Genomic DNA, 18,901 nt, shown 5'->3' with positions numbered 1-18,901 from the left:
ATTGCTCCAGCCATTACCTCCCATGGTTGCTTAAATGTACTCGTCTTTGTCTTTAACATTTCCAGAACTGTTCCTTTCTTTGTTTCTTTCTTTCTTGTGGCACTTGATGACCAGTAGCTGATCACTTCATTATCAAACCCTTTTGCCATGGCCCTCCTTAAAGACCATTGTGTGATTAGATAATTGGGAGATGCAGAAGCAGGTGTTTGTAGTTACTGCTTCACGTCCTTTCCATAGAACTATCAACTTATTATTGTATTGCAGGGCTATACAGGCAAATATCCCCCGGCTAGTAAATTCCTATATCAAAGCCTCAAGAAGTAGTAGTTTGTGGAGACAAAATATCCACTCCTAGAGTAAATAGATGAGATGGGTAGCGTTGTATGGCAGATATTGTTTGATTGTTGAAACTTGCCAATGGATAAAAGGAGGTGCATGTTTGACCTTTTTTTGTTGCATTTATTTTTTTTTTTTTTTTTTTTTATATGCTGGGCATATCACTTTTTGATATGCCTGGCAAAACGTAAAGTGACCATGTGTAAAATAATTTCAGTTCTGGGGTGTAGAATCTGCCTAAAGGCAGTTGATGATCATTTACAGACATAAAGCTAGCAATATTTGTGGTTTTAAGAATTTACTAGTAATGTTAGTCTTCTTTTCATCCAGTTGTCGATCTGCCTGACCATGTCAAATCGCTATTGATGGCTGTGATAGAGTTAAACATCAAACCATATAGCTCATCTGGTGCCGCACCCTTTCCAGGAAGTCTCTTTGCAGTGCCATTGATTTGGTACTGCTCCCCCTCGGCGACGTCCTGATGCTGATAATGTTGCAACTGCACTCATTCTTTAGACTGGTTAACTGCATTTATCAGTATGGATTGTGTTCGCCTTGTCTTTCGTCAGGATTTCAGACTTGTTGGTTCGTGCACAATCTATTCCTTCCAACGTTTGCCCTCCCAATGTTTTTCTCTTGATTGCATGGCTCCCGGGGTTCCTGTGTCCTCCATTTTAATTTGTATGTCCTATCTGCTTGAAACACTCATAGCTTCATTTGGTGTGTAATTTTACGCATATGCTAGCAATGCCCCTGGCCCCCTCATTTGGTGATGGGAATTCTAAACTTCAATTTTAGGGGGCTTAATGTTAGAATCAACAACCATGTGAACCAGGGTTGCACCAAAAGTTCGGAACTATAGTTGGTTAGGAATAAGGCTCAAGGAAAGATGCATACTATCCATTAGACCTGTCTGTGATCAGAGAGGAAGTCGGAATTGTTGCTGGGAGCTGTGGCTATCTTAAAAGGTCACCCACATCTTGGGAGTAATCATGGACTGGTCTTTGAACATGAAATGAGAGATGCACAGGCAAATTCACTTTGAGGAGGAACACCATATGGGAGAAGCATTTTCTTGAAGAAAGAGACCGCTAAGGACAGTGGAGGAACAGAAAGAGCATGTATTGTGAATTTGTTTACGATATCTGGAAGTCCATGTGTCCAAGATAGATGTGCAGTATTGTGGAGATCTCATGCACTTGTGAAATCGTGAGACACGGTCCTAAAGACATCAACCTCTGGGTTTTATTCCCATATTTAAATATTTCACATTTAACACAGTAAGTAAGCTCTTCTTGGCTCCCCTAGTTCATAAACCTGACCAGAATATGGCAACAACCTACCTTGAAATACCCTTCTAATTTATCAGTAGTCTCAAACACATTCATAATTTGACTGTACATATAATTTCTGATGGATACAACTACCTGTGGATTCCTCACCTAATGAATACTCCCATTGCGCCAGCACTCGACGGAAATCTTCTTCCTAGCTTCTGCACGTCGACGAGGACGTCACAGTTGCCTACGCGACGCCGTCTGACGTCATACAGGCAATAAGAGGTCCTCGCCGACGTCAGTTCCCTTTTTTCCGTGCCATTCGAAACGGTTATCTTCGAGGGAGCTACTGTTGCTGTTCGACAGTTACAGTGTGTTTTTTGGATCTGTTTTTTCTCTGAGATTACAATGTCGCAGAGAAAGTCAGGATTCAAGCCCTGTGGTGAGTGTGGAGGCAAAATGTCAGTAACGGACCCACATTCTGACTGTTTGTGGTGTCTTAGTTCCGATCATGATGTTGACAAGTGTGATTCTTGTCAGCATATGAATCCTAAAGCCCTGAAAGAGCGCGAGGCCAAGCTTTTTCTGGCGAAGTCGAAAAAGAAGGAAAAGAGACACCATCGAAAATCCTCGTCACCGAAGTCTCATCGGCGTCATCGGGACTCCCGGCGTCGTCAAGAATCACGGCGCTGGTTGAGTAAAGAGAGGTCTCGGTCGAGGTCACCATCGACTCGGCGTTGGAAGACTTGGGAAGTCAGTCCCACTGTCACTCCCCATCCGTCGACGCTGTTGCCTTCTCCAGCCTCACCGACTTCGCCCGGGTCATCGGGCCAACCACCTTCAGTGTTTGAGGTTCCACAGCCTCAAATGTTTTCTCCGACGTTGCAGACTTCGAGGCTGGCGTCGGTGTCGCCTTCGAACCAGGCACCCCAGTACCCGGCTTTCCCGGCCCCTGGAGCTGATAATACCGCATTTTTAAATACGATGTTCTCCATCTTCCAGCAGATGGCTCCAGGTGGTGGACCGGCTGGCCCTTCGGGCCCTTTGGCTTTCAACATGGGTGCTCCGGCTCCCCTTCGACCGGCACCCTTTATGCCCTTTCTCCCCCTGGGGAACGTGGGTTCGGCGTCGGAATCGGCTCCGGTGGCTCCTGAGGCTTCGACTCCGACAACTTCGGCTCCGGCGGCTTCGATGTTTCAACCAGTGGCACCGTCTAGACCTCCTACGACTCCGAAGCAGTCCTCTCTCCATCCGACTCCTTGTTCGGCGCCGAAGGTACCTGTGGCTCCTGTAGACCCGGTGTCGGACGGATCCGGAGATCGGCGTCGTTCTTTGACATCTGCTGACGCCATGTCGACGCCGAGGATTGAGGAGAGGCTGCACTCGAGGAGGCTTGCTCTCCGCCTCCTTGAAGAACAGGAGTACCAGAGACAGAACCTGGAGGAAGGAGAGATTGAGGACTCTCATGAGGGTTTCCATGGGCTGGACACTGCTAGTGGCCTAGATACTTCCCCTGAGTGGGACTTGTCATCTCCTGGGGAGTATACAGAAGAGGCGGCCACTTTTCATGCTGTTATCAGGAAGGCAGCTAACTTCTTGGATCTTCCTTTGCCGGTGACTGAAGCCAAGCAGAATTTGTTGACAGAGGTGTTGCACCTGGCCTCTACATCGGCAGAACCACTTTTGCTGTTCAATGAGGCGCTGCTGGAACCTGTTTTGGAAGTCTGGAAGAAGCCGGTGTCGTCTTCAGCTGTCAATAGATCTGTGGCTAGGAGGTATCTGGCTGCACCGGCTGACCCTGGTTTTCTTACCAGACATCCAACACCTGAAAGCTTGGTGGTCCAGGCTTCCTGCTCGGCAAGGTCTGCTCTTGGCTCTTTTCCAACTGTGCCCTCGGATAGAGACTCCAAGAAGATGGACATGGCATCCAAAAAGGTGTTCTCGTCATGTAGCATGGCATTAAAGTCCACCAATGCTACATGTATTTTAGGAAGGTACATTTATGCTCTGATGGATGAAATTGCATTTACGCATACGGAAGTCCCTCAGGGGCTATTGAATCTGGTATCGGACGCTCAGGCAGCTGCAACTCAGGTTATCCAATCTCAGTTGGATACAACTGACTCTGTAGCTAGAGCAATGGGCACTGCTGTAGTTACGAGGAGGCAGGCTTGGCTTCGTAACTCAGGATTTTCCTCGGATGTACAGTCAACCCTACTGGACCTTCCTTTTGATGGGGACAAGCTCTTTGGTGCCAAGGCGGATTCGGCCTTTGAGAGGTTCAAGGAGAGCAGGGCCACGGCCAAATCGCTGGGCTTGCAAGCCACTTCTTCTGCCTCCTCCAGATTTTTTAGGAGGTTTCGAGGATTTGGTCGTGGCTCCTCCTCCTCCTCCTTTCGAGGGAAATTCCAGCAGCCTACCTCTGCTCTCCTATAGATCTTTTAGAGGGAGGGGTAGGGTCCGTACCAGGGGAGCCTCTCAGCAGCACTCTGCCTCTTCCTCTTCCTCTGGAGGGGTGCAGCAGGGGAAGCAGACTTAGGCTTCCACCAATTCCCACTCACTCCTTTCCTGTAGGGGGGAGGTTACTGAATTTTCTTCACAAGTGGGAGGTCATCACATCAGACTCCTGGATTACCAGCATTGTGAGAAAAGGATACACCCTTCCCTTTCGGGAGTTTCCGCCCCCCCATCCCGCCCCGCCCATCTTATTGTTCAGAAGAACACCTCCTGTTGTTAGAACAGGAGGTTCAAGTCCTCCTTTCAAAGGGCGCAGTGGAATTGCTTCCAGAACAGGAAAGGGGTCAAGGTTGTTACTCGCGGTACTTCCTGATTCCCAAGAAGGATGGTCGGTTGAGACCAATCCTGGACCTGAGGATCTTGAATTGGTTCCTCAAACAGGAAAAGTTCAAGATGCTGACCCTAGCTCAGGTGCTTTTGGCGTTGAACAATGGAGATTGGATGGTGTCTGTCGACTTGCAGGATGCTTACTTTCATATCCCGATACTCAAGTCGCACAGGAAGTATCTCTGGTTTGTGGTGGGGTCGCAGCACTATTAGTTTGCGGTCCTTCCGTTTGGTCTTACTTCAGCACCTCGAGTCTTCACGAAGGTGATGTCGGTGGTTGCGGCAGAGCTCAGAAGGAAGGGGATAGCAGTATTCCCTTATCTGGACGACTGGTTGATCAAAGCCAAGTCCCCGGAGCTCGTGTTGCATCATCTGCAGTCGACAACACAGTTGTTGTTCGACCTGGGCTTTTCGGTGTACGTGCCCAAATCTCACCTAGAGCCCTCTCAGCGCCTCCTGTTCATAGGGGCAGTACTGGATACAACATTGAATTGAGCCTTTCCTCCGCCTCAGCGGATTCAAGACATTCAGGCATTGGTTCCAATGTTTCAAAGTGGAGCGGTCATTCCAGTCCACAAGGTCCTACGTCTGCTCGGTCTGTTTGCCTCCTGCATACTGTTGGTCACGCATGCTCGCTGGCACATGAGGGCTCTTCAGTGGTGTCTCCGGAGGCAGTGGTCTCAACACAAAGGGGATCTCAAAGGTTCGGTAAAGATCTCCAGAGATGCTGCCACGGATTTGAAGTGGTGGATTGCGAGCGACAATCTTTCCCGAGGAAGGCCGTTCACGCAACCTCCACCAGTGACCACGGTAATAACGGATGCTTCCACTCTAGGGTGGGGAGCTCATCTGGGGGACCTGGAGATCAAAGGGTTTTGGTCTCCAGTGGAACAGATGTTTCATATCAATCTGTTGGAGTTACGGGCTGTACGTATGGCTCTCAAGGCCTTCCTCCCATCCCTTCGCGGTCAGTCGGTTCAGGTCCTGACGGACAATACTACCGCAATGTGGTATATAAACAAACAGGGAGGAGTGGGGTCGTACCTTCTCTGCAGGGAAGCTCTTCGGCTATGGTCCTGGGCAAAGGACCATCAGATTTGCTTGGTAGCAAATCATCTGGCCGGAGTCTTGAACGTACGTGCGGACAGTCTCAGTCGCCATTTCTCGGCCGACCACGAGTGGCGTCTCCATCCAGATCAAGTTCTTCTAATCTTCCAGATGTGGGGGTTTCCTCGGATAGATCTGTTTGCCACCCGGGAGAACTCGCACTGCCCGTTATTCTGCAGCCTCCAGTATCCGGTACAAGGAGCGTTGGGGGACACGTTTCAGATGACCTGGTGCGGTCAGTTGCTTTACGCGTTTCCCCCCATGCCCTTGATTCCTCGAGTATTGAGGAAAATACGCCAAGACCGGGCCCAAGTCATCTTAATTGCTCCGGATTGGCCAAGGAGGGTGTGGTATTCCGACCTTCTCCAACTCTCACTGTGGCCTCCGCTCCGTCTCCCTCTCAGGGAAGACCTCCTCTCGCAGTCGCAGGGGCAGGCTTTACACCCCAACCTCCAGAGCCTGCACCTTCATGCCTGGAGATTGAACGGGGCAACCTGAGTTCCTTTTCTCTCCCGCCTGAGGTAGTGGATGTTATCTTATCGGCCAGGCGACACTCCACTAAATCTATCTACGCTAATAGGTGGTCTAAATTTGTGGTATGGTGTGGAGAGAGACAGATTGATCCCTTACGTGCTCATTTGTCGGATGTTTTATCTTTTGCTTTGTCTTTAGCACAGAGGGGTTGTGCAGTGGCTACTATTAAGGGTTACTTGTCTGCCTTGTCAGCCTTTATTTGTCTTCCAGACCAGCCTCCTTTATTTAAATCTCCAATAGTACTTAGATTCTTGAAGGGCCTTATAAATAAATTTCCTCCAAATCCTTTTGTTATGCCTCAATGGGATTTGTCCTTGGTTCTAACTTTCCTTATGGGGTCCCCTTTTGAGCCTATGCATTCTTGCCCCATAAGATTGTTAGTTCTTAAAACAGTTTTCCTGGTTGCTATTACATCTGCAAGGAGAGTGAGTGAGTTCAGGCTCTATCGGTAAAACCCCCGTATACATCTTTTTATGGTGATAAGGTGGTGTTGAGGACCAAGGCTGCTTTCCTTCCGAAGGTTGTTTCACCCTTTCATTTGGCCCAGACAATTACTCTATCCATGTTTTTTCCTCCGCCTCATCCGTCAAAGGAAGAAGAGAGACTACACCGCTTGGACCCAAAGAGGGCGTTAAGCTTTTACATAGACAGGACGAAGGATTTCAGGCTGGAGGATCAGCTTTTCACCGGATACGTGGGAAAGAGGAGAGGAAAGGCAGTCCACAAGAGAACACTCTCCAGGTGGGTTGTTTTTTGCATTAAAATGTGTTACTCTTTAGCAAAGAAGGATCCCCCTGATGGTATAAGAGCTCATTCCACCAGAGCTAAGTCGGCCTCCTCGACCATGGCTAGGGGTGTTCCTGTGGTCGACATCTGCAAGGCTGCAACTTGGTTGTCCCTTAACACTTTTGCATTACTGCTTGGACTCTGAGGTCAGAAGGGACGGCCATTTTGCACGGTCAGTGCTGCAGGATTTCTTGGTTTGACCATTCAGGCACCCACCACCGAGTGCGGTACTGCTTTGGGACTCTATTCATTAGGTGAGGAATCCACAGGTAGTTGTATCCATCAGAAGAACGAGTTACTTACCTTCGGTAACGACTTTTCTGGTGGATACATTAGCTACCTGTGGATTCCTCACGGTCCCACCCGCCTCCCCGTTGCCTGTTTGGTCTAACCAAGTAATTCTTGAGTGTGCTCCTCTTGGTTTTGAGGATTGGTATATAATATGTATATATGTTTATATGTGTATATATATATATATATAGTTCATATATTTATTTACTTGTTTTAAAATTTAAAAAAAATGGTATGTTGAATTCTCGGAATGATGTGTTTGCTTGGAATATCATTAAATATTACTATTGTTCTTTCATCTCAATGGCCTATTATTCTCAGGCACAGAAAAAATGTTGGTACTGACGTCGGCACGTCGGCGAGGACCTCTTATTGCCTGTATGATGTCAGACAGCGTCGCGTGGGCAACTGTGACGTCCTCGTCGACGTGCAGAAGCTAGGAAGAAGATTTCTGTCGAGTGCTGGCGCAATGGGAGTATTCATTAGGTGAGGAATCCACAGGTAGCTAATGTATCCACCAGAAAAGTCGTTACCGAAGGTAAGTAACTCGTTCGTTTGGCAGGAGAAAAAAACATCACACTGCTCTCGTCTTCTTTGAGCTTTACTGACATTGCATATGCTCTCCTTTGTGAACCACTGTTAAAAGCCGTTTGTATTATGCACATACTTTTTTTTACACTGCTCATTTGTAAATTATTTGTAACAAGTTCTTTTGACCAGACAAAATGCCTTCTCCCTTTTCTTTGATAAACTTTAGCACACTCTGCCGCTAAAGCTTGGTGCCTTGCAGAACCACAATATTCTGGAAGCTTGGCTACACTCCCAAAAGTACTTCACTCTTTAGTTCCAGACTGCACCAAAAAGCAGTATCATGGAAGCATGTGTCCAAATAAAAGCCTTTAACACAGCGTTTACACAAACTGAAGTTACTGCGCTATAGGTTGGTTTCGGAAATTGGATTAAACCAAGAACTCAGTGGCTTGTACTATTAAGTATTGTGTGTGTGTGATTCCAAACGAAGCACTCGTGAGCCGGACTAATCTTATGCATATACTAGCATTATGCCAGTCATGTCAGAGATTTTAGGAGTGAAGTCTTTCAACACCGAGCAAAATCTGCAGCAAGAATGACTCTGTTAGCCCGTGGTGATCAATTGCATATAACAATTTTGTTGTTCTGTTTCTAAGTGCCACAGGTTGAAATGTTGGTAAGGGCTGGAGGTTGGCAATGTCTTGTTGACACATAGCTCATGATCCTTCTGGTAAATACATCAGAGGATGTTCTTGCAGCAAACTGGGATGGGGGGGTGGTTAGACAGTAGTCGGCAGCCGGCAGTGGTTTCTGAGCCCCTTCCCTCCATGAGCCATGGTTTGATACTAAGCAACATCTAGCACTGGTTGGCCCAAAGTCTAGAGCTGGTGTTCGTCTGTTGATGTTGTTATATTAAATAAGCTACCTGCATGGTCTGTGGCCTTCTGGACCAGTAGTTCACTTTTTAATGGGTCCTGCAGAATTGAAGACTGTTGAGTATTTGTTTTAGAATGTCGACTGATGTGGCATTACAAACATGTTACCTTTGAGTATTATGGGTACTTAGTCTTCTTGTTTTCCTAAATGACTGAGACCTTCTCCTATGTATTTTTTTAAAGCATAAAGTTACTATTTGCTGCAAGCTGATGAGAAGCCTTTCTCTGTGGTGATAAACAGGTGCTCTGTACTTGAGTATGCCAGGCACATCTATACTTGAGTATGCCAGGCACATCAATGATTATTAGTATAATCTACAACAGTATGATCAAGCAGACTGTGAATTTTGAATCAGAAGAATGTAAGTGTTTGGGTGCATTTGTCTGTGGGTGCAGTGAGATGTGCTTTGGAATCTCATAGATTCATTAGTTCTTGGATTATCTGGAAAAGTTATTGGTTTGGGGAAATTTTCAGGGTGACACGGAAATAAGTATATTTGAAGGATGCAGTCCATTATGGAGAGTTCTGTATGTGATTCACACAGTCTGAGCGTGCCCTGGTCCAAGCTAGCAGAGCTTTGTTTTTTTTAGTAAGCATTATGCATGGTTTTTTTGTCCTGATGAGCAAACTCTGCTCCGAACAAATCTAGTAATTTCTTCTTCAAGTGAATTTCAACAGAAAATGTGGTTCTTATTCTGACTATTCGAAGATGGATATTATGTCTGATCTGCAGGAAATACTAATGTATTCCAAGAAAATGAATGAGTGTTTGAAATAAAGAGTTTCTTCAGCTTCTGGCAGCGCTATTCAGCTCCAGTGTTGTGATTGGAAGTACAGTATCCTAGGAAGTAATTACAGATTTAACACTTTTAGGAAATTCAATTACCATTTGCATTTCATAGGTCAAGGGCATCCCATGATTCAGACCGGTACTGTGAGATTAAGACTCCCAAACCTGGGCCATCCACTCCCCTACCTTCTATAAACGAACGTTTGGCATACCTGCGACCGTCTCGGGAACTGCTAGAATATTACCGCAAGAAGATTGCAGAATTTGATGAGGAGCACGCAGACCTGGTGAAAAGACTTGAAAAATACAAATCTACTTATGAGGAGCAGGTAAGACTGACTATATCCTACTACCTTCAAGTTATATTTCCACTAATTCATTATTTTGAGGAACGGAATTGGCAATGTTTATTTATATACAGTTTTAGAGTTTGTTTTGAACCAGGAAATTGTGAAACTTTTTTTTTTTTCTGTTATGGAATCGTGTTTTGCTCCTTTCAAGCTGGAGCACATTCAAGTTATTAATGGGCTTCTTGGTTATGTAAAAGTGCTTAGGTGTACTTGGTAGAAACCAGAAGCATTTTCCAGTATTTACAGCTCCATCCGCAAAATCTCTGTTGGATCAACCAGTTGGTTTACAATCATGTCCAAAGTTTGATAAATAGACTAGTTCAACTTTGCCATCCTTTGACTGCTGTAGCAGAGAGGAACCAGGATCCGACTGTGTCTCATATCTCCACCCCACACCCACAAGAGATACTTGTTTGAAATGCAAAACTGTGCTTTCAGTCGTTCTCTTAAAATGGAACTTTCAACAAGCTCATTCATGGAGAATGTGTGGATAAGGATAAACACCTGGAGAGAGGCACCCATGGGACTCGGACTGAGGCACATCTACCAAGGAACAGTTAGAGGTTGGTTCCTAAAAGTTTACAGGATTCACCAGTGGCATGTTTTTACAGGTACCACCATCTTGCTCTCAGGTCATGATCATGAAGAATACAAGTTCAAGCTTGATTTGTGCAACAAAACTGCTCATGTTCTTGATAACTGCCATGAACTCGGGTCTATCCAAGCATTAGCAATCATGGCTTAAATCCTTAGCATTTAAATCTTATCCCCATGACAAAGTCACCAACTATACGTATATACATTGAAAGGGAAAAAGCAAAGCTTAAAGTTGAGTTATTGTTGCGTATAGTTATAAGATCTTAGCTTATGTTAACAAACAAAGGTTGAAGTGACGTTATAGATAGGTGTTGAATGACAATCGTGAAAAATATACTTAATTCACTAAACTATTACTGGCGAGTTTATTTTTTTATTTTTATTTTTTTTAACAGTAGTTCTTATTTCATTTTAGCATCTGACTATACTATCACTTTAAACTTTGTATTTTTTCAGTGAATTTCTGTGGTTTTCTTTTCTCTTTCATTTTCAAAGTTAATCATATGCCCAACTACCTCGGGCTCAACCTACCCGCTATTGCCCTCTACCCCTGTTCTGGTCATGTCCAGCACCCAACACCTCTCTGCATGGCCTTCAGCCATGCGTATGGCTGTTTTGGCCCAGTGACCAACCCACTGTGGGAGTCAACGCTCGCTGCTTGCACCATGGAGGTTGGTCCCAATTTTTTTTTTTGTAAATAATTTTTCAATTTTTTTATTTATTTATTTATTTTTTAAAGGGGTTTTCATTACTGTGATATTTTAGTGGGTACTGCGATAACAGGTGATGGTACCACGGTTCTGGGACTAGCCACAGGGTCAGGCCTATGGCCAGGCTCTGTGCCCACCTCTTTATAGGTGCCCAGCTCCCCACAGGTAGCCAACCTCCAGCCAGGTTCTATCCCCATCAACCTGTATTCAACCCCAGCTGTCCACACTTTTTGCCAAAGGTCATGCGCGGAGGAGGGTTTGGCGCCTTCAGAGGTTGGTGAACCACCTGGTTGGTGTTCAGACGGGACATGTCACTTTTGGAAAACCCACTGCATCCCCTCTGCCCACAATATGTTTAGGTTCCACTTGATAGATGTGCTTGAAATGTGTGATGAAGAACCCAAAAGAGCTGTAGTTTTGTTTTCTAAAGGTTTGTGCAGATTCGTTGAACAACACTATATTTATTAAGAAAATTTAAAAAATGCCTCTTTAATTAAAAGTTTGATTTAACAATAACAACGGAGGTGCTTTTGCCACCTCCTGTGACATGTAGATAAACATATCTACATTAAGTCTGAAAGCCTTAAACACGCGTGTGTATATGTAGATTTCCTTTTCCCTATTTTATCTTTAATTTTATTTACAGTTTTCTTAAATGTCATTATGAATATACATTGCAATTTACAATTATGTTAATATTATTACTTGTTATATAAATTATTTTAGTTATATTTTATATTTTGAATGGATCTAATTATTTTCCAATATATTTATGTAATCGACATGGTTATGTTCATTTATATATATATTTTTAAAGTGCTTATGTGACTCCTGATGTGAATGTAGTAAAACGTACCCATGATGTAGTGACTCCCAGTCTACTCACTACATCACAGGTAAGTAATCATTAAGTTGCAGCTACTACACGGGTAGACACTACACCAGTTGTCTTTATCCTTGTTTTATTTCATATCTCTGCTTATAATCTCTGCAAGTACATTAAAAACTGAAGCTAAATGTTTTGTTTAGTTGTTTTTTTTCCAAGTCTGTTTTAACTATCTTACTTTTAACTTCTGAGACTTTCGTCTCATTTACCTGTAATTCTACTATCTCCTTTTCCCTATTCCCTCCACTTTATTCTACCTTTCAAGTGGGATTACATTTCCAGGGTTATTTTGAGCACAACATGGATCTGTTTTCCCTTTCATCCTGGATTTTCATATTGCATGCTATCACCAGTTAACCCAGCCGAGGATTAAACAAATATTTCCCAGCAAGCTGTAAAGACTCACTGAATACATGCCCCGTTGCTGTAAAACCTCCAAGTTTCAGCTGACTGTATCTTGGACAATCCTATATCATCTAACCAACTGACATCAAACAGGATGGGTCACTGTTTATGACAGGTCCCTTACTGTAGTATTTAACTTGTGCAATTATCTTACCTTGCGACCTCTACCACATTTGTGCATGTGCGAGATTAGTCTTCAAATACAAAGGCAACTTTGTAACTTCTTACTAGACTCCTTTGGTCGGTGTAGGTTGGATGACAAACTATCTCTGGAAGGGCAAGTTACCAAAGTTGCAGGCACATGTTTTGTATTCCTAAGGGATCTTAGGAAGGTGATACTGCTCCTACCTAACAAAGTCATTATGAGCAGTGTCCTACTGAGCAGGTTGGATTACTGCAGTGCCCTCCTTCTTGGTGCTCAAGATTTCCCCTCCAGCAGACTGCATAGTGCTCAAGCGGCGGCTGCCAAATCAGCCCTAATAGATCTTGCAGGTCCTCAGTGGCTAAGGCCTTGAGGGACTTACATTGGCACCCATACACACAGAGCATCACATTCAAAGCCATGTGCATCGTGTTAAAAGCTCTACATGGTTATGGTCCACTACCATTACAACACAGATCGAAGCACTATACTCCTGGGAGATGTCTTCGATCGAGCAATGCTAACATAGTTATCATAAACAAATTCTACAAGATCAGGCAAGGTGGCTGTGCCTTGACAAATTAAGGCAGCTCAGATCTGGGGTAAATTTCCTCCTATTCTCAGTTAAGCCACCAAATTATTACCTTTCAGGAAGGCTCTGAGGACCTGTGTCTTTCTAAACTCAGGGGTGTGGAATTCCTTTAGCCAGATGCCCAGGACATATTGTTTGGGGTCAAGGACAACAGGTTTCATGGTTATTTTGTCCTGGGGACAAGTAGGCCCAAACCCCTTCAACACAAACCCACTGTCTGCAGTGGAGGTAATATTTGTGTCCATATGTTAATGCTGCTCAAACTTGTATTTAAGGCTCATTAATGAAAAGCCTTTATTATTAGGGTGAGCAATCGAAATAAACATTGCAAGGTCTCATTGCTCTACTGGCAGTGGTTCCAGTAAAAAACAAGTGTGTACACGTGTTTTAAGCGTTTAAAAATATGAGGCTACATATAATGCTCCCAGAATGCTCTCTGATTAGATACAAATGTTTTCAGAATTTTGAAAGCAAGATTGATGTTTCTTTACGTTCAAAATAAAATTTTCAGAAAAAAATGCAAGTAGGAAAAAATGCTTTGCTAAATTACTGTGAAATTTAAGTACTATTTAATTTAAGCATCATTTAGTAAACTGTGTTGATGCACCCTAGTATTTCCAAAAACAATTCATAATGGAAAAACAGTGTAACCATTTTCAACAAGATTATGGGAAATATGAAAATAAGGAAGCACTGGCAAAGCCAACCGATCAGACATGGGTGGTCGTGATTATTTTTGGCTTTGTCAATGCATGTCTTGTTTTGACATGGATTTTGTAACAAAAATTGCCAAAAAACAAAAATTATATTTTGGTCTCAAAAAGCACACTTTGCCACAAGTAGTTCCTGGGACTGAACAAAACTACTTTGTGTGCCATTGTGGTTCTTGTGAAAGAGCGGAGTGCTATCACTCAGAGAGAGAAATTGAATTTTAATAAAAACGAAATGCCTTGGTTAATGCCAAACCTAAATGCGGGCCCAAATTTTAAAGAAAGTTTCTACAGTGTACCTATGGTATATGTCTGCATTAGTGGCCTTCATGAATTCACAAGAATTTACAGAAGTAGACCAGCAAATTATACTCCTAGAACATATTTGTGAATTGAGTTTTATCATGAGCAAATATGCATGTGTAGATTTGCTCATGCAAAAATCTATTGAGCATTTAATATATTTGCTCCAATCCTTCCAACCACCATTTTCCCAACCCTAGAAGTACTTCTACTTCTGCCCTTGTCAGGAGTCGATTTCCAACCTTTCTGTGTATGGGGAAAAATTAGAGTTGAGCTGAAAAATGCCTAAAACATGCATTTTAGTAGGTCTGCGCAGACTCAAAGGCAAATCGGCTGGGATTGCTTACTTCTTCCTCCAGCCCCAGTATGTAGATCTGTGTATCAGTGGCAAATAAAGGAAATTGCTATAATACAACTTGAAATTGCTAGTATTTAAGCCCTACTGTAGTATTAGCCCTGGCTCAATCAGAGAGGCTATCATCAGAGCTCCTTCATATTGACATCGCTACCATAATTTGTCATCACACTACATGGCCTCAAAAGGGACAAGTAGATTTTTTTACAGGACAAGTAGATTTATGAAGCAATCTGTCCCATGGACAAGTAGATATTTTATTATATTTCACACCCCTGCAAACTAATGCCATCTGTCAGTGTTCTCATTTTTTCTTTGAGTGCTATTTTCTCATGTCCACATGTTTGAATCTCTATTTTGCTCTCAGTGCCAGTATACCAGTTTTTGGCAACAGTTTACCTTTATAAATGATATAAATAAATTCAGTCCTTTTTCCCTCCTGAAACTGCTCTCAGTATGCCGTTTCTGTTGAACTTGTGATTAAGTTTATGTTTGAGGTAGTGTTTGTCTGGCAGATCAGTCTGGCTCCTCTAGTCCAACATCACCAACTTGCACACATCACGTCTCAAACACTTCTTCTACTCCCAACATATTTGAATATGCACATATTCTGATTATAAAAATTTATCAACACAGGCATATGCAGTCCATTGCTGTTGGGATATGGTGGTTATGAAGGAATGAGCCAACTCTTGAGTAGTCTTCTGAAGACAAGATAGTTATCCATGTATCTTGTATTTGGGGGTAATGAATTCCATAGTCTGGCTGCTTGAACAGAGAAGGATGTACCACCTATAGTATTTTTCTTGTATGGTTGTGTTTTAAGGTGGGGTGCCAGTTTTGAGCGGAGGTTTCTTTGCTGAATGTATTTGGTTATTTTGTTTCTGATGAAAAGCGGTCCTGTTCCTTGAATAGCTTAGTGGGTGATACAAAGCAGCTTGAAGGTGGATCTTCTGGCAACCGATAACCAGTATAGTGCTCTCAAGGCAGGGGAGATGTGGGCTTGTAGCTTTACATGTATTTCAGAATATGATGTAGTTGTTTCATAATAGAGATGATCCATGGTAGAGGCATAATCCAGTTTAGATAGTACAAGAGAGATACGTGCCTGCACCTTGTGTGGAAATACGAGGTGGGGAAAGATGCGTTGCAGAGTCTTCAAGGTGATGAAGCTTGATCGTGCTAATTTGTCCAATTAGTCATTCATTGTTAACTTGGAGCCATGGTAATTCCAAGGTTTTTATCTTCCTTGGATACTTAAGGAGGTGGTCCCAGATTGTCAGGCCAGGTGCACAGCGGTCATAATTTTTCTAGTCTCCACATGTGAGTATTTCCGTTTTGGAAGCATTCAGTTTGAGATGTCTCCAAGTCATCCACTGATTAACGGCTCTGAGGCAGCGGAAGATTCGTACGTTTTCAATGTCTTTGGGGCATTCCAATTTATTTAAGTAGTATTTGTGCGTCATCTGCATAGTTGTAGCGTGTGTTGAAAATCATTGATCATTTCTGGTAATGACAACATGTAGATGTTGAAAAGCATAAGTGAGATGATTGATCTTTGGGGGACCCCTGCTTTTGGGAAGTAGGGTTTGGACTAGAAGGGGGGGAGAATAGATAATATTAGTTCTGTTTCGAAGGTAGGATGTATTCCAGTTGAGAGCAGTCCCTTTTGTGCGGCTTTGTGGAGTCTTTGACTTAGGTTGTTGTTAGAAATGTGGTCTTTGGTTGGAAGTCAGGTAACCCCCTGCCAAGCAAGGATCCTCACTCGAGTCAGGGTAAGTCTCACACACAATCCAAATTATCCTGTGCCCACCTTCTGGTATCTTGGCACTCAGCGGTCAGGATTAACTTAGAAGGCAATGTGTAAAGTATTTGTGCAATAAATCATACAATAACACCACACATTGTTTAGAAAAAGATATATTATTTAGCTGATAAGATGCAGGTCAAAACGATTAAAATGCAGTAAGTAAATGTTGAGATATGACTGTAAAAGTGATATAAAGTGTCTCATGTCTTTTAAAAACAAATAAATGTCTTAAAAAAAAAAAAAAAGGTCTCTTGCAAGCACAAAGTACCTGGTTTGCGTTCAAAATCTCCGCAAGGGACAGCAGAGGAGGCGATGCGTGGGAAATGGGGAGGTGTGCTTCGGTTTCGCCCCTTCGCACACCGACTTGTCGTTATTTTCCACGCAGGGGAAGACTTTGCATCGATTTGCGGCATGCGGCTTGGTTCCTCTTCGGGTTGAGGGGTTTTCTGGCACCCCGGGGACAGTGCGTTGAATCCTGGGCTTGCGGAGCGGAGTCACAAGCGCTGCGTCGATCCAGTGGGTGTTGCGGGGAAATATCTCCCGCACGGCAGACGCTGCGTCGATTCCTTTCTGGAAGTAGGGCTGTGTCGTCCTGGGTCGGCTGTGCGTTGATCTGGTGGGCCGTGCATCGAAGTTCCGGTCGCTACGCTGACGCTGCTTCGATCTTCTCCTTGTGAAGTCAGGCTGCGTCGTTCCGGTTTGGCGTGCGGTGAATTTCTCACCACTGGGCAGGCTGTGCATCGAATTTTCGCCACACAAGGAGTCCAGTTGCAGGAGTGAAGTCTTTTTGGTCCTGAGACTTCAGGGGACAGGAGGCAAGCTCTATCCAAGCCCTTGGAGAGCACTTCTCACCACAGCCAGAGAGCAGCAAGGCAGCAGTCCTTCTCAGAAAAGCAGTCCTAGTGAGTCCACTGGGCAGCCAGGCAGTTCCTCTTGGCAGGGATGGTTCAGGGATTCTTCACCAGTTTCTTGTCCAGAAGTGTCTGTGAGGTAGAATGTCTACCCCAAGAAGTGTCTAAAGTCTGTGGTTGTGGGTCCTCTTCTTTTACCCATTTTGGCCTTTGAAGTAGGCTCAAAGATTTCTGAGATATGATTACAGGGCTACTTATGTGGGTGGCACAAGCAGTGCTGCAGGCCAACTAGCATTTGATTTACAGGCCCTGGGCACCTCTAGTGCACTTTACTAGGGGCTTACCAGTAAATCAAATATGCAATCATGGATACACCATCAGCAGTACAATTTACACAGAGAGCATATGCACTTTAGCACTGGTTAGCAGTGGTAAAGTGCTCAGACTTCTAAAGCCAAAAGAAACAGGTCAGGAAAAATAGGAGGAAGGAGGCAAAAAGTTTGGGGATGACCCTGCGAAAAGGGCCAGATCCAACAGGTGTCATGGTCAACAGTATCAAAGGCAGCTGAGAAGTCTTAGAGAAGTAGTGCAGCAACTCCATTGCGGTCGACTGTGTTTTCAAGATCATCCCAGATTGCTACGAGTGCTGATTCAGTGCCTCTTCCTGGGTGGAATCCAGTTTGGTAGTGTGAAAGTATGGAGTTGTTTTCAATGAATTGTGACATCTGGGTGAATTCTGCTCTTTCTATCAGTTTGCCAGGGAACGGTCCATTTGTAATTGGTCTGTAGTTGTTGGGGTCTAGGTCCTTTTTCTTTAATAACAAACGTATGTATGCCTTTTTCAGATCTTCAGGAAAAGTTCCTGTAGTTAGTTATTGATAATTCTTCTTACAAGTGTGGCGGCAGAAGTAGATAAAATAATGTTCTTGAAGATGTGTGGTGGACAAGGGTCAAAAGGGCAGCTGGAAGGCCTGCTTGTTTTGACCAAATCCATATAAATTCACCTTGTGATATTTTGATTGAAGGAGTGCAGAGGCTGGGTTGGTTTACTTTTGGAGGGGATTTTAGGAAACGGATTGGTGCTGATGGTTTTCTTCTGTTTTAAATAGGAGTCAAATGTGTCTGCCTTGGTTGTGTAATGAATTGCCAGTTTGTTTGTGAAATCTTGAGTAGTGGGATGACTTTATTCCATCTATTTAGGTTTTCGAAATTCATTGAGAATTTTATAAAATTCTTTAGTTGGTGATTTTGCATTTTGAATTCTGTCTGAGTAGTACTTTTTTATTTATTTTTTATTTTTATTGATTTGTATGTTCGGTTACGTTTGTGTAGCTGAAGTTTGTCTTGAATGTTGTTTTTGTGCTAGGTCCGTTGCAGCTTTCTGATGTGTTGCTTTATCTTTTTAAGATCTGTGTTTTTCCAAGGTGTTGGTTTTCTTGTGTCCTATTTAGTTTTTCTGAGTGGTATTAGGATAGTAAAAGCTTCCTGTAGCCACTCAAAGTTTTGGAACTGAATTTGTGTCTAGATCTGTGTTGGCTGTTACTTGTGTTTCTAAGTCTTCAAATTTGAATTTGCTCCATGGTCGATTATATGTACATAAGGTGCTATGGGGTTGTTGATTTGTGGTGTTTTATGTCAGAAAGTTACCAGATGGTCTGACCATGTGATTGGCGTGATGCTCTGAACGGTAACTAGTTCAGGGTTTGCAAAAATGACATCTACGATGTTTCCTGCGATGTGTGTGGGATTGTATGCAAT

At 43.6% G+C, this 18,901-nt stretch overlaps 1 protein-coding gene across 2 annotated transcripts in view; it reads left to right on the top strand.

The window, feature by feature from the left end:
• CCDC77 (coiled-coil domain containing 77) overlaps positions 1-18,901 on the top strand; it is a 203,437-nt gene that overhangs the window by 15,232 nt on the left and 169,304 nt on the right. For both annotated transcript variants that reach the window (XM_069228128.1, XM_069228129.1), the window contains one exon: positions 9,545-9,761. In XM_069228128.1, the coding sequence (XP_069084229.1) occupies positions 9,545-9,761 (217 nt within the window). The remainder of the gene's footprint in view (positions 1-9,544; positions 9,762-18,901) is intronic.

This window comes from Pleurodeles waltl, chromosome 4_1 (assembly GCF_031143425.1).
Source record: "Pleurodeles waltl isolate 20211129_DDA chromosome 4_1, aPleWal1.hap1.20221129, whole genome shotgun sequence".
NCBI classification, from domain to species: domain Eukaryota; kingdom Metazoa; phylum Chordata; class Amphibia; order Caudata; family Salamandridae; genus Pleurodeles; species Pleurodeles waltl.
The sequence above is the reverse complement of the archived record's forward strand: the minus strand, read 5'-3'. Positions and strand labels throughout refer to the sequence as shown.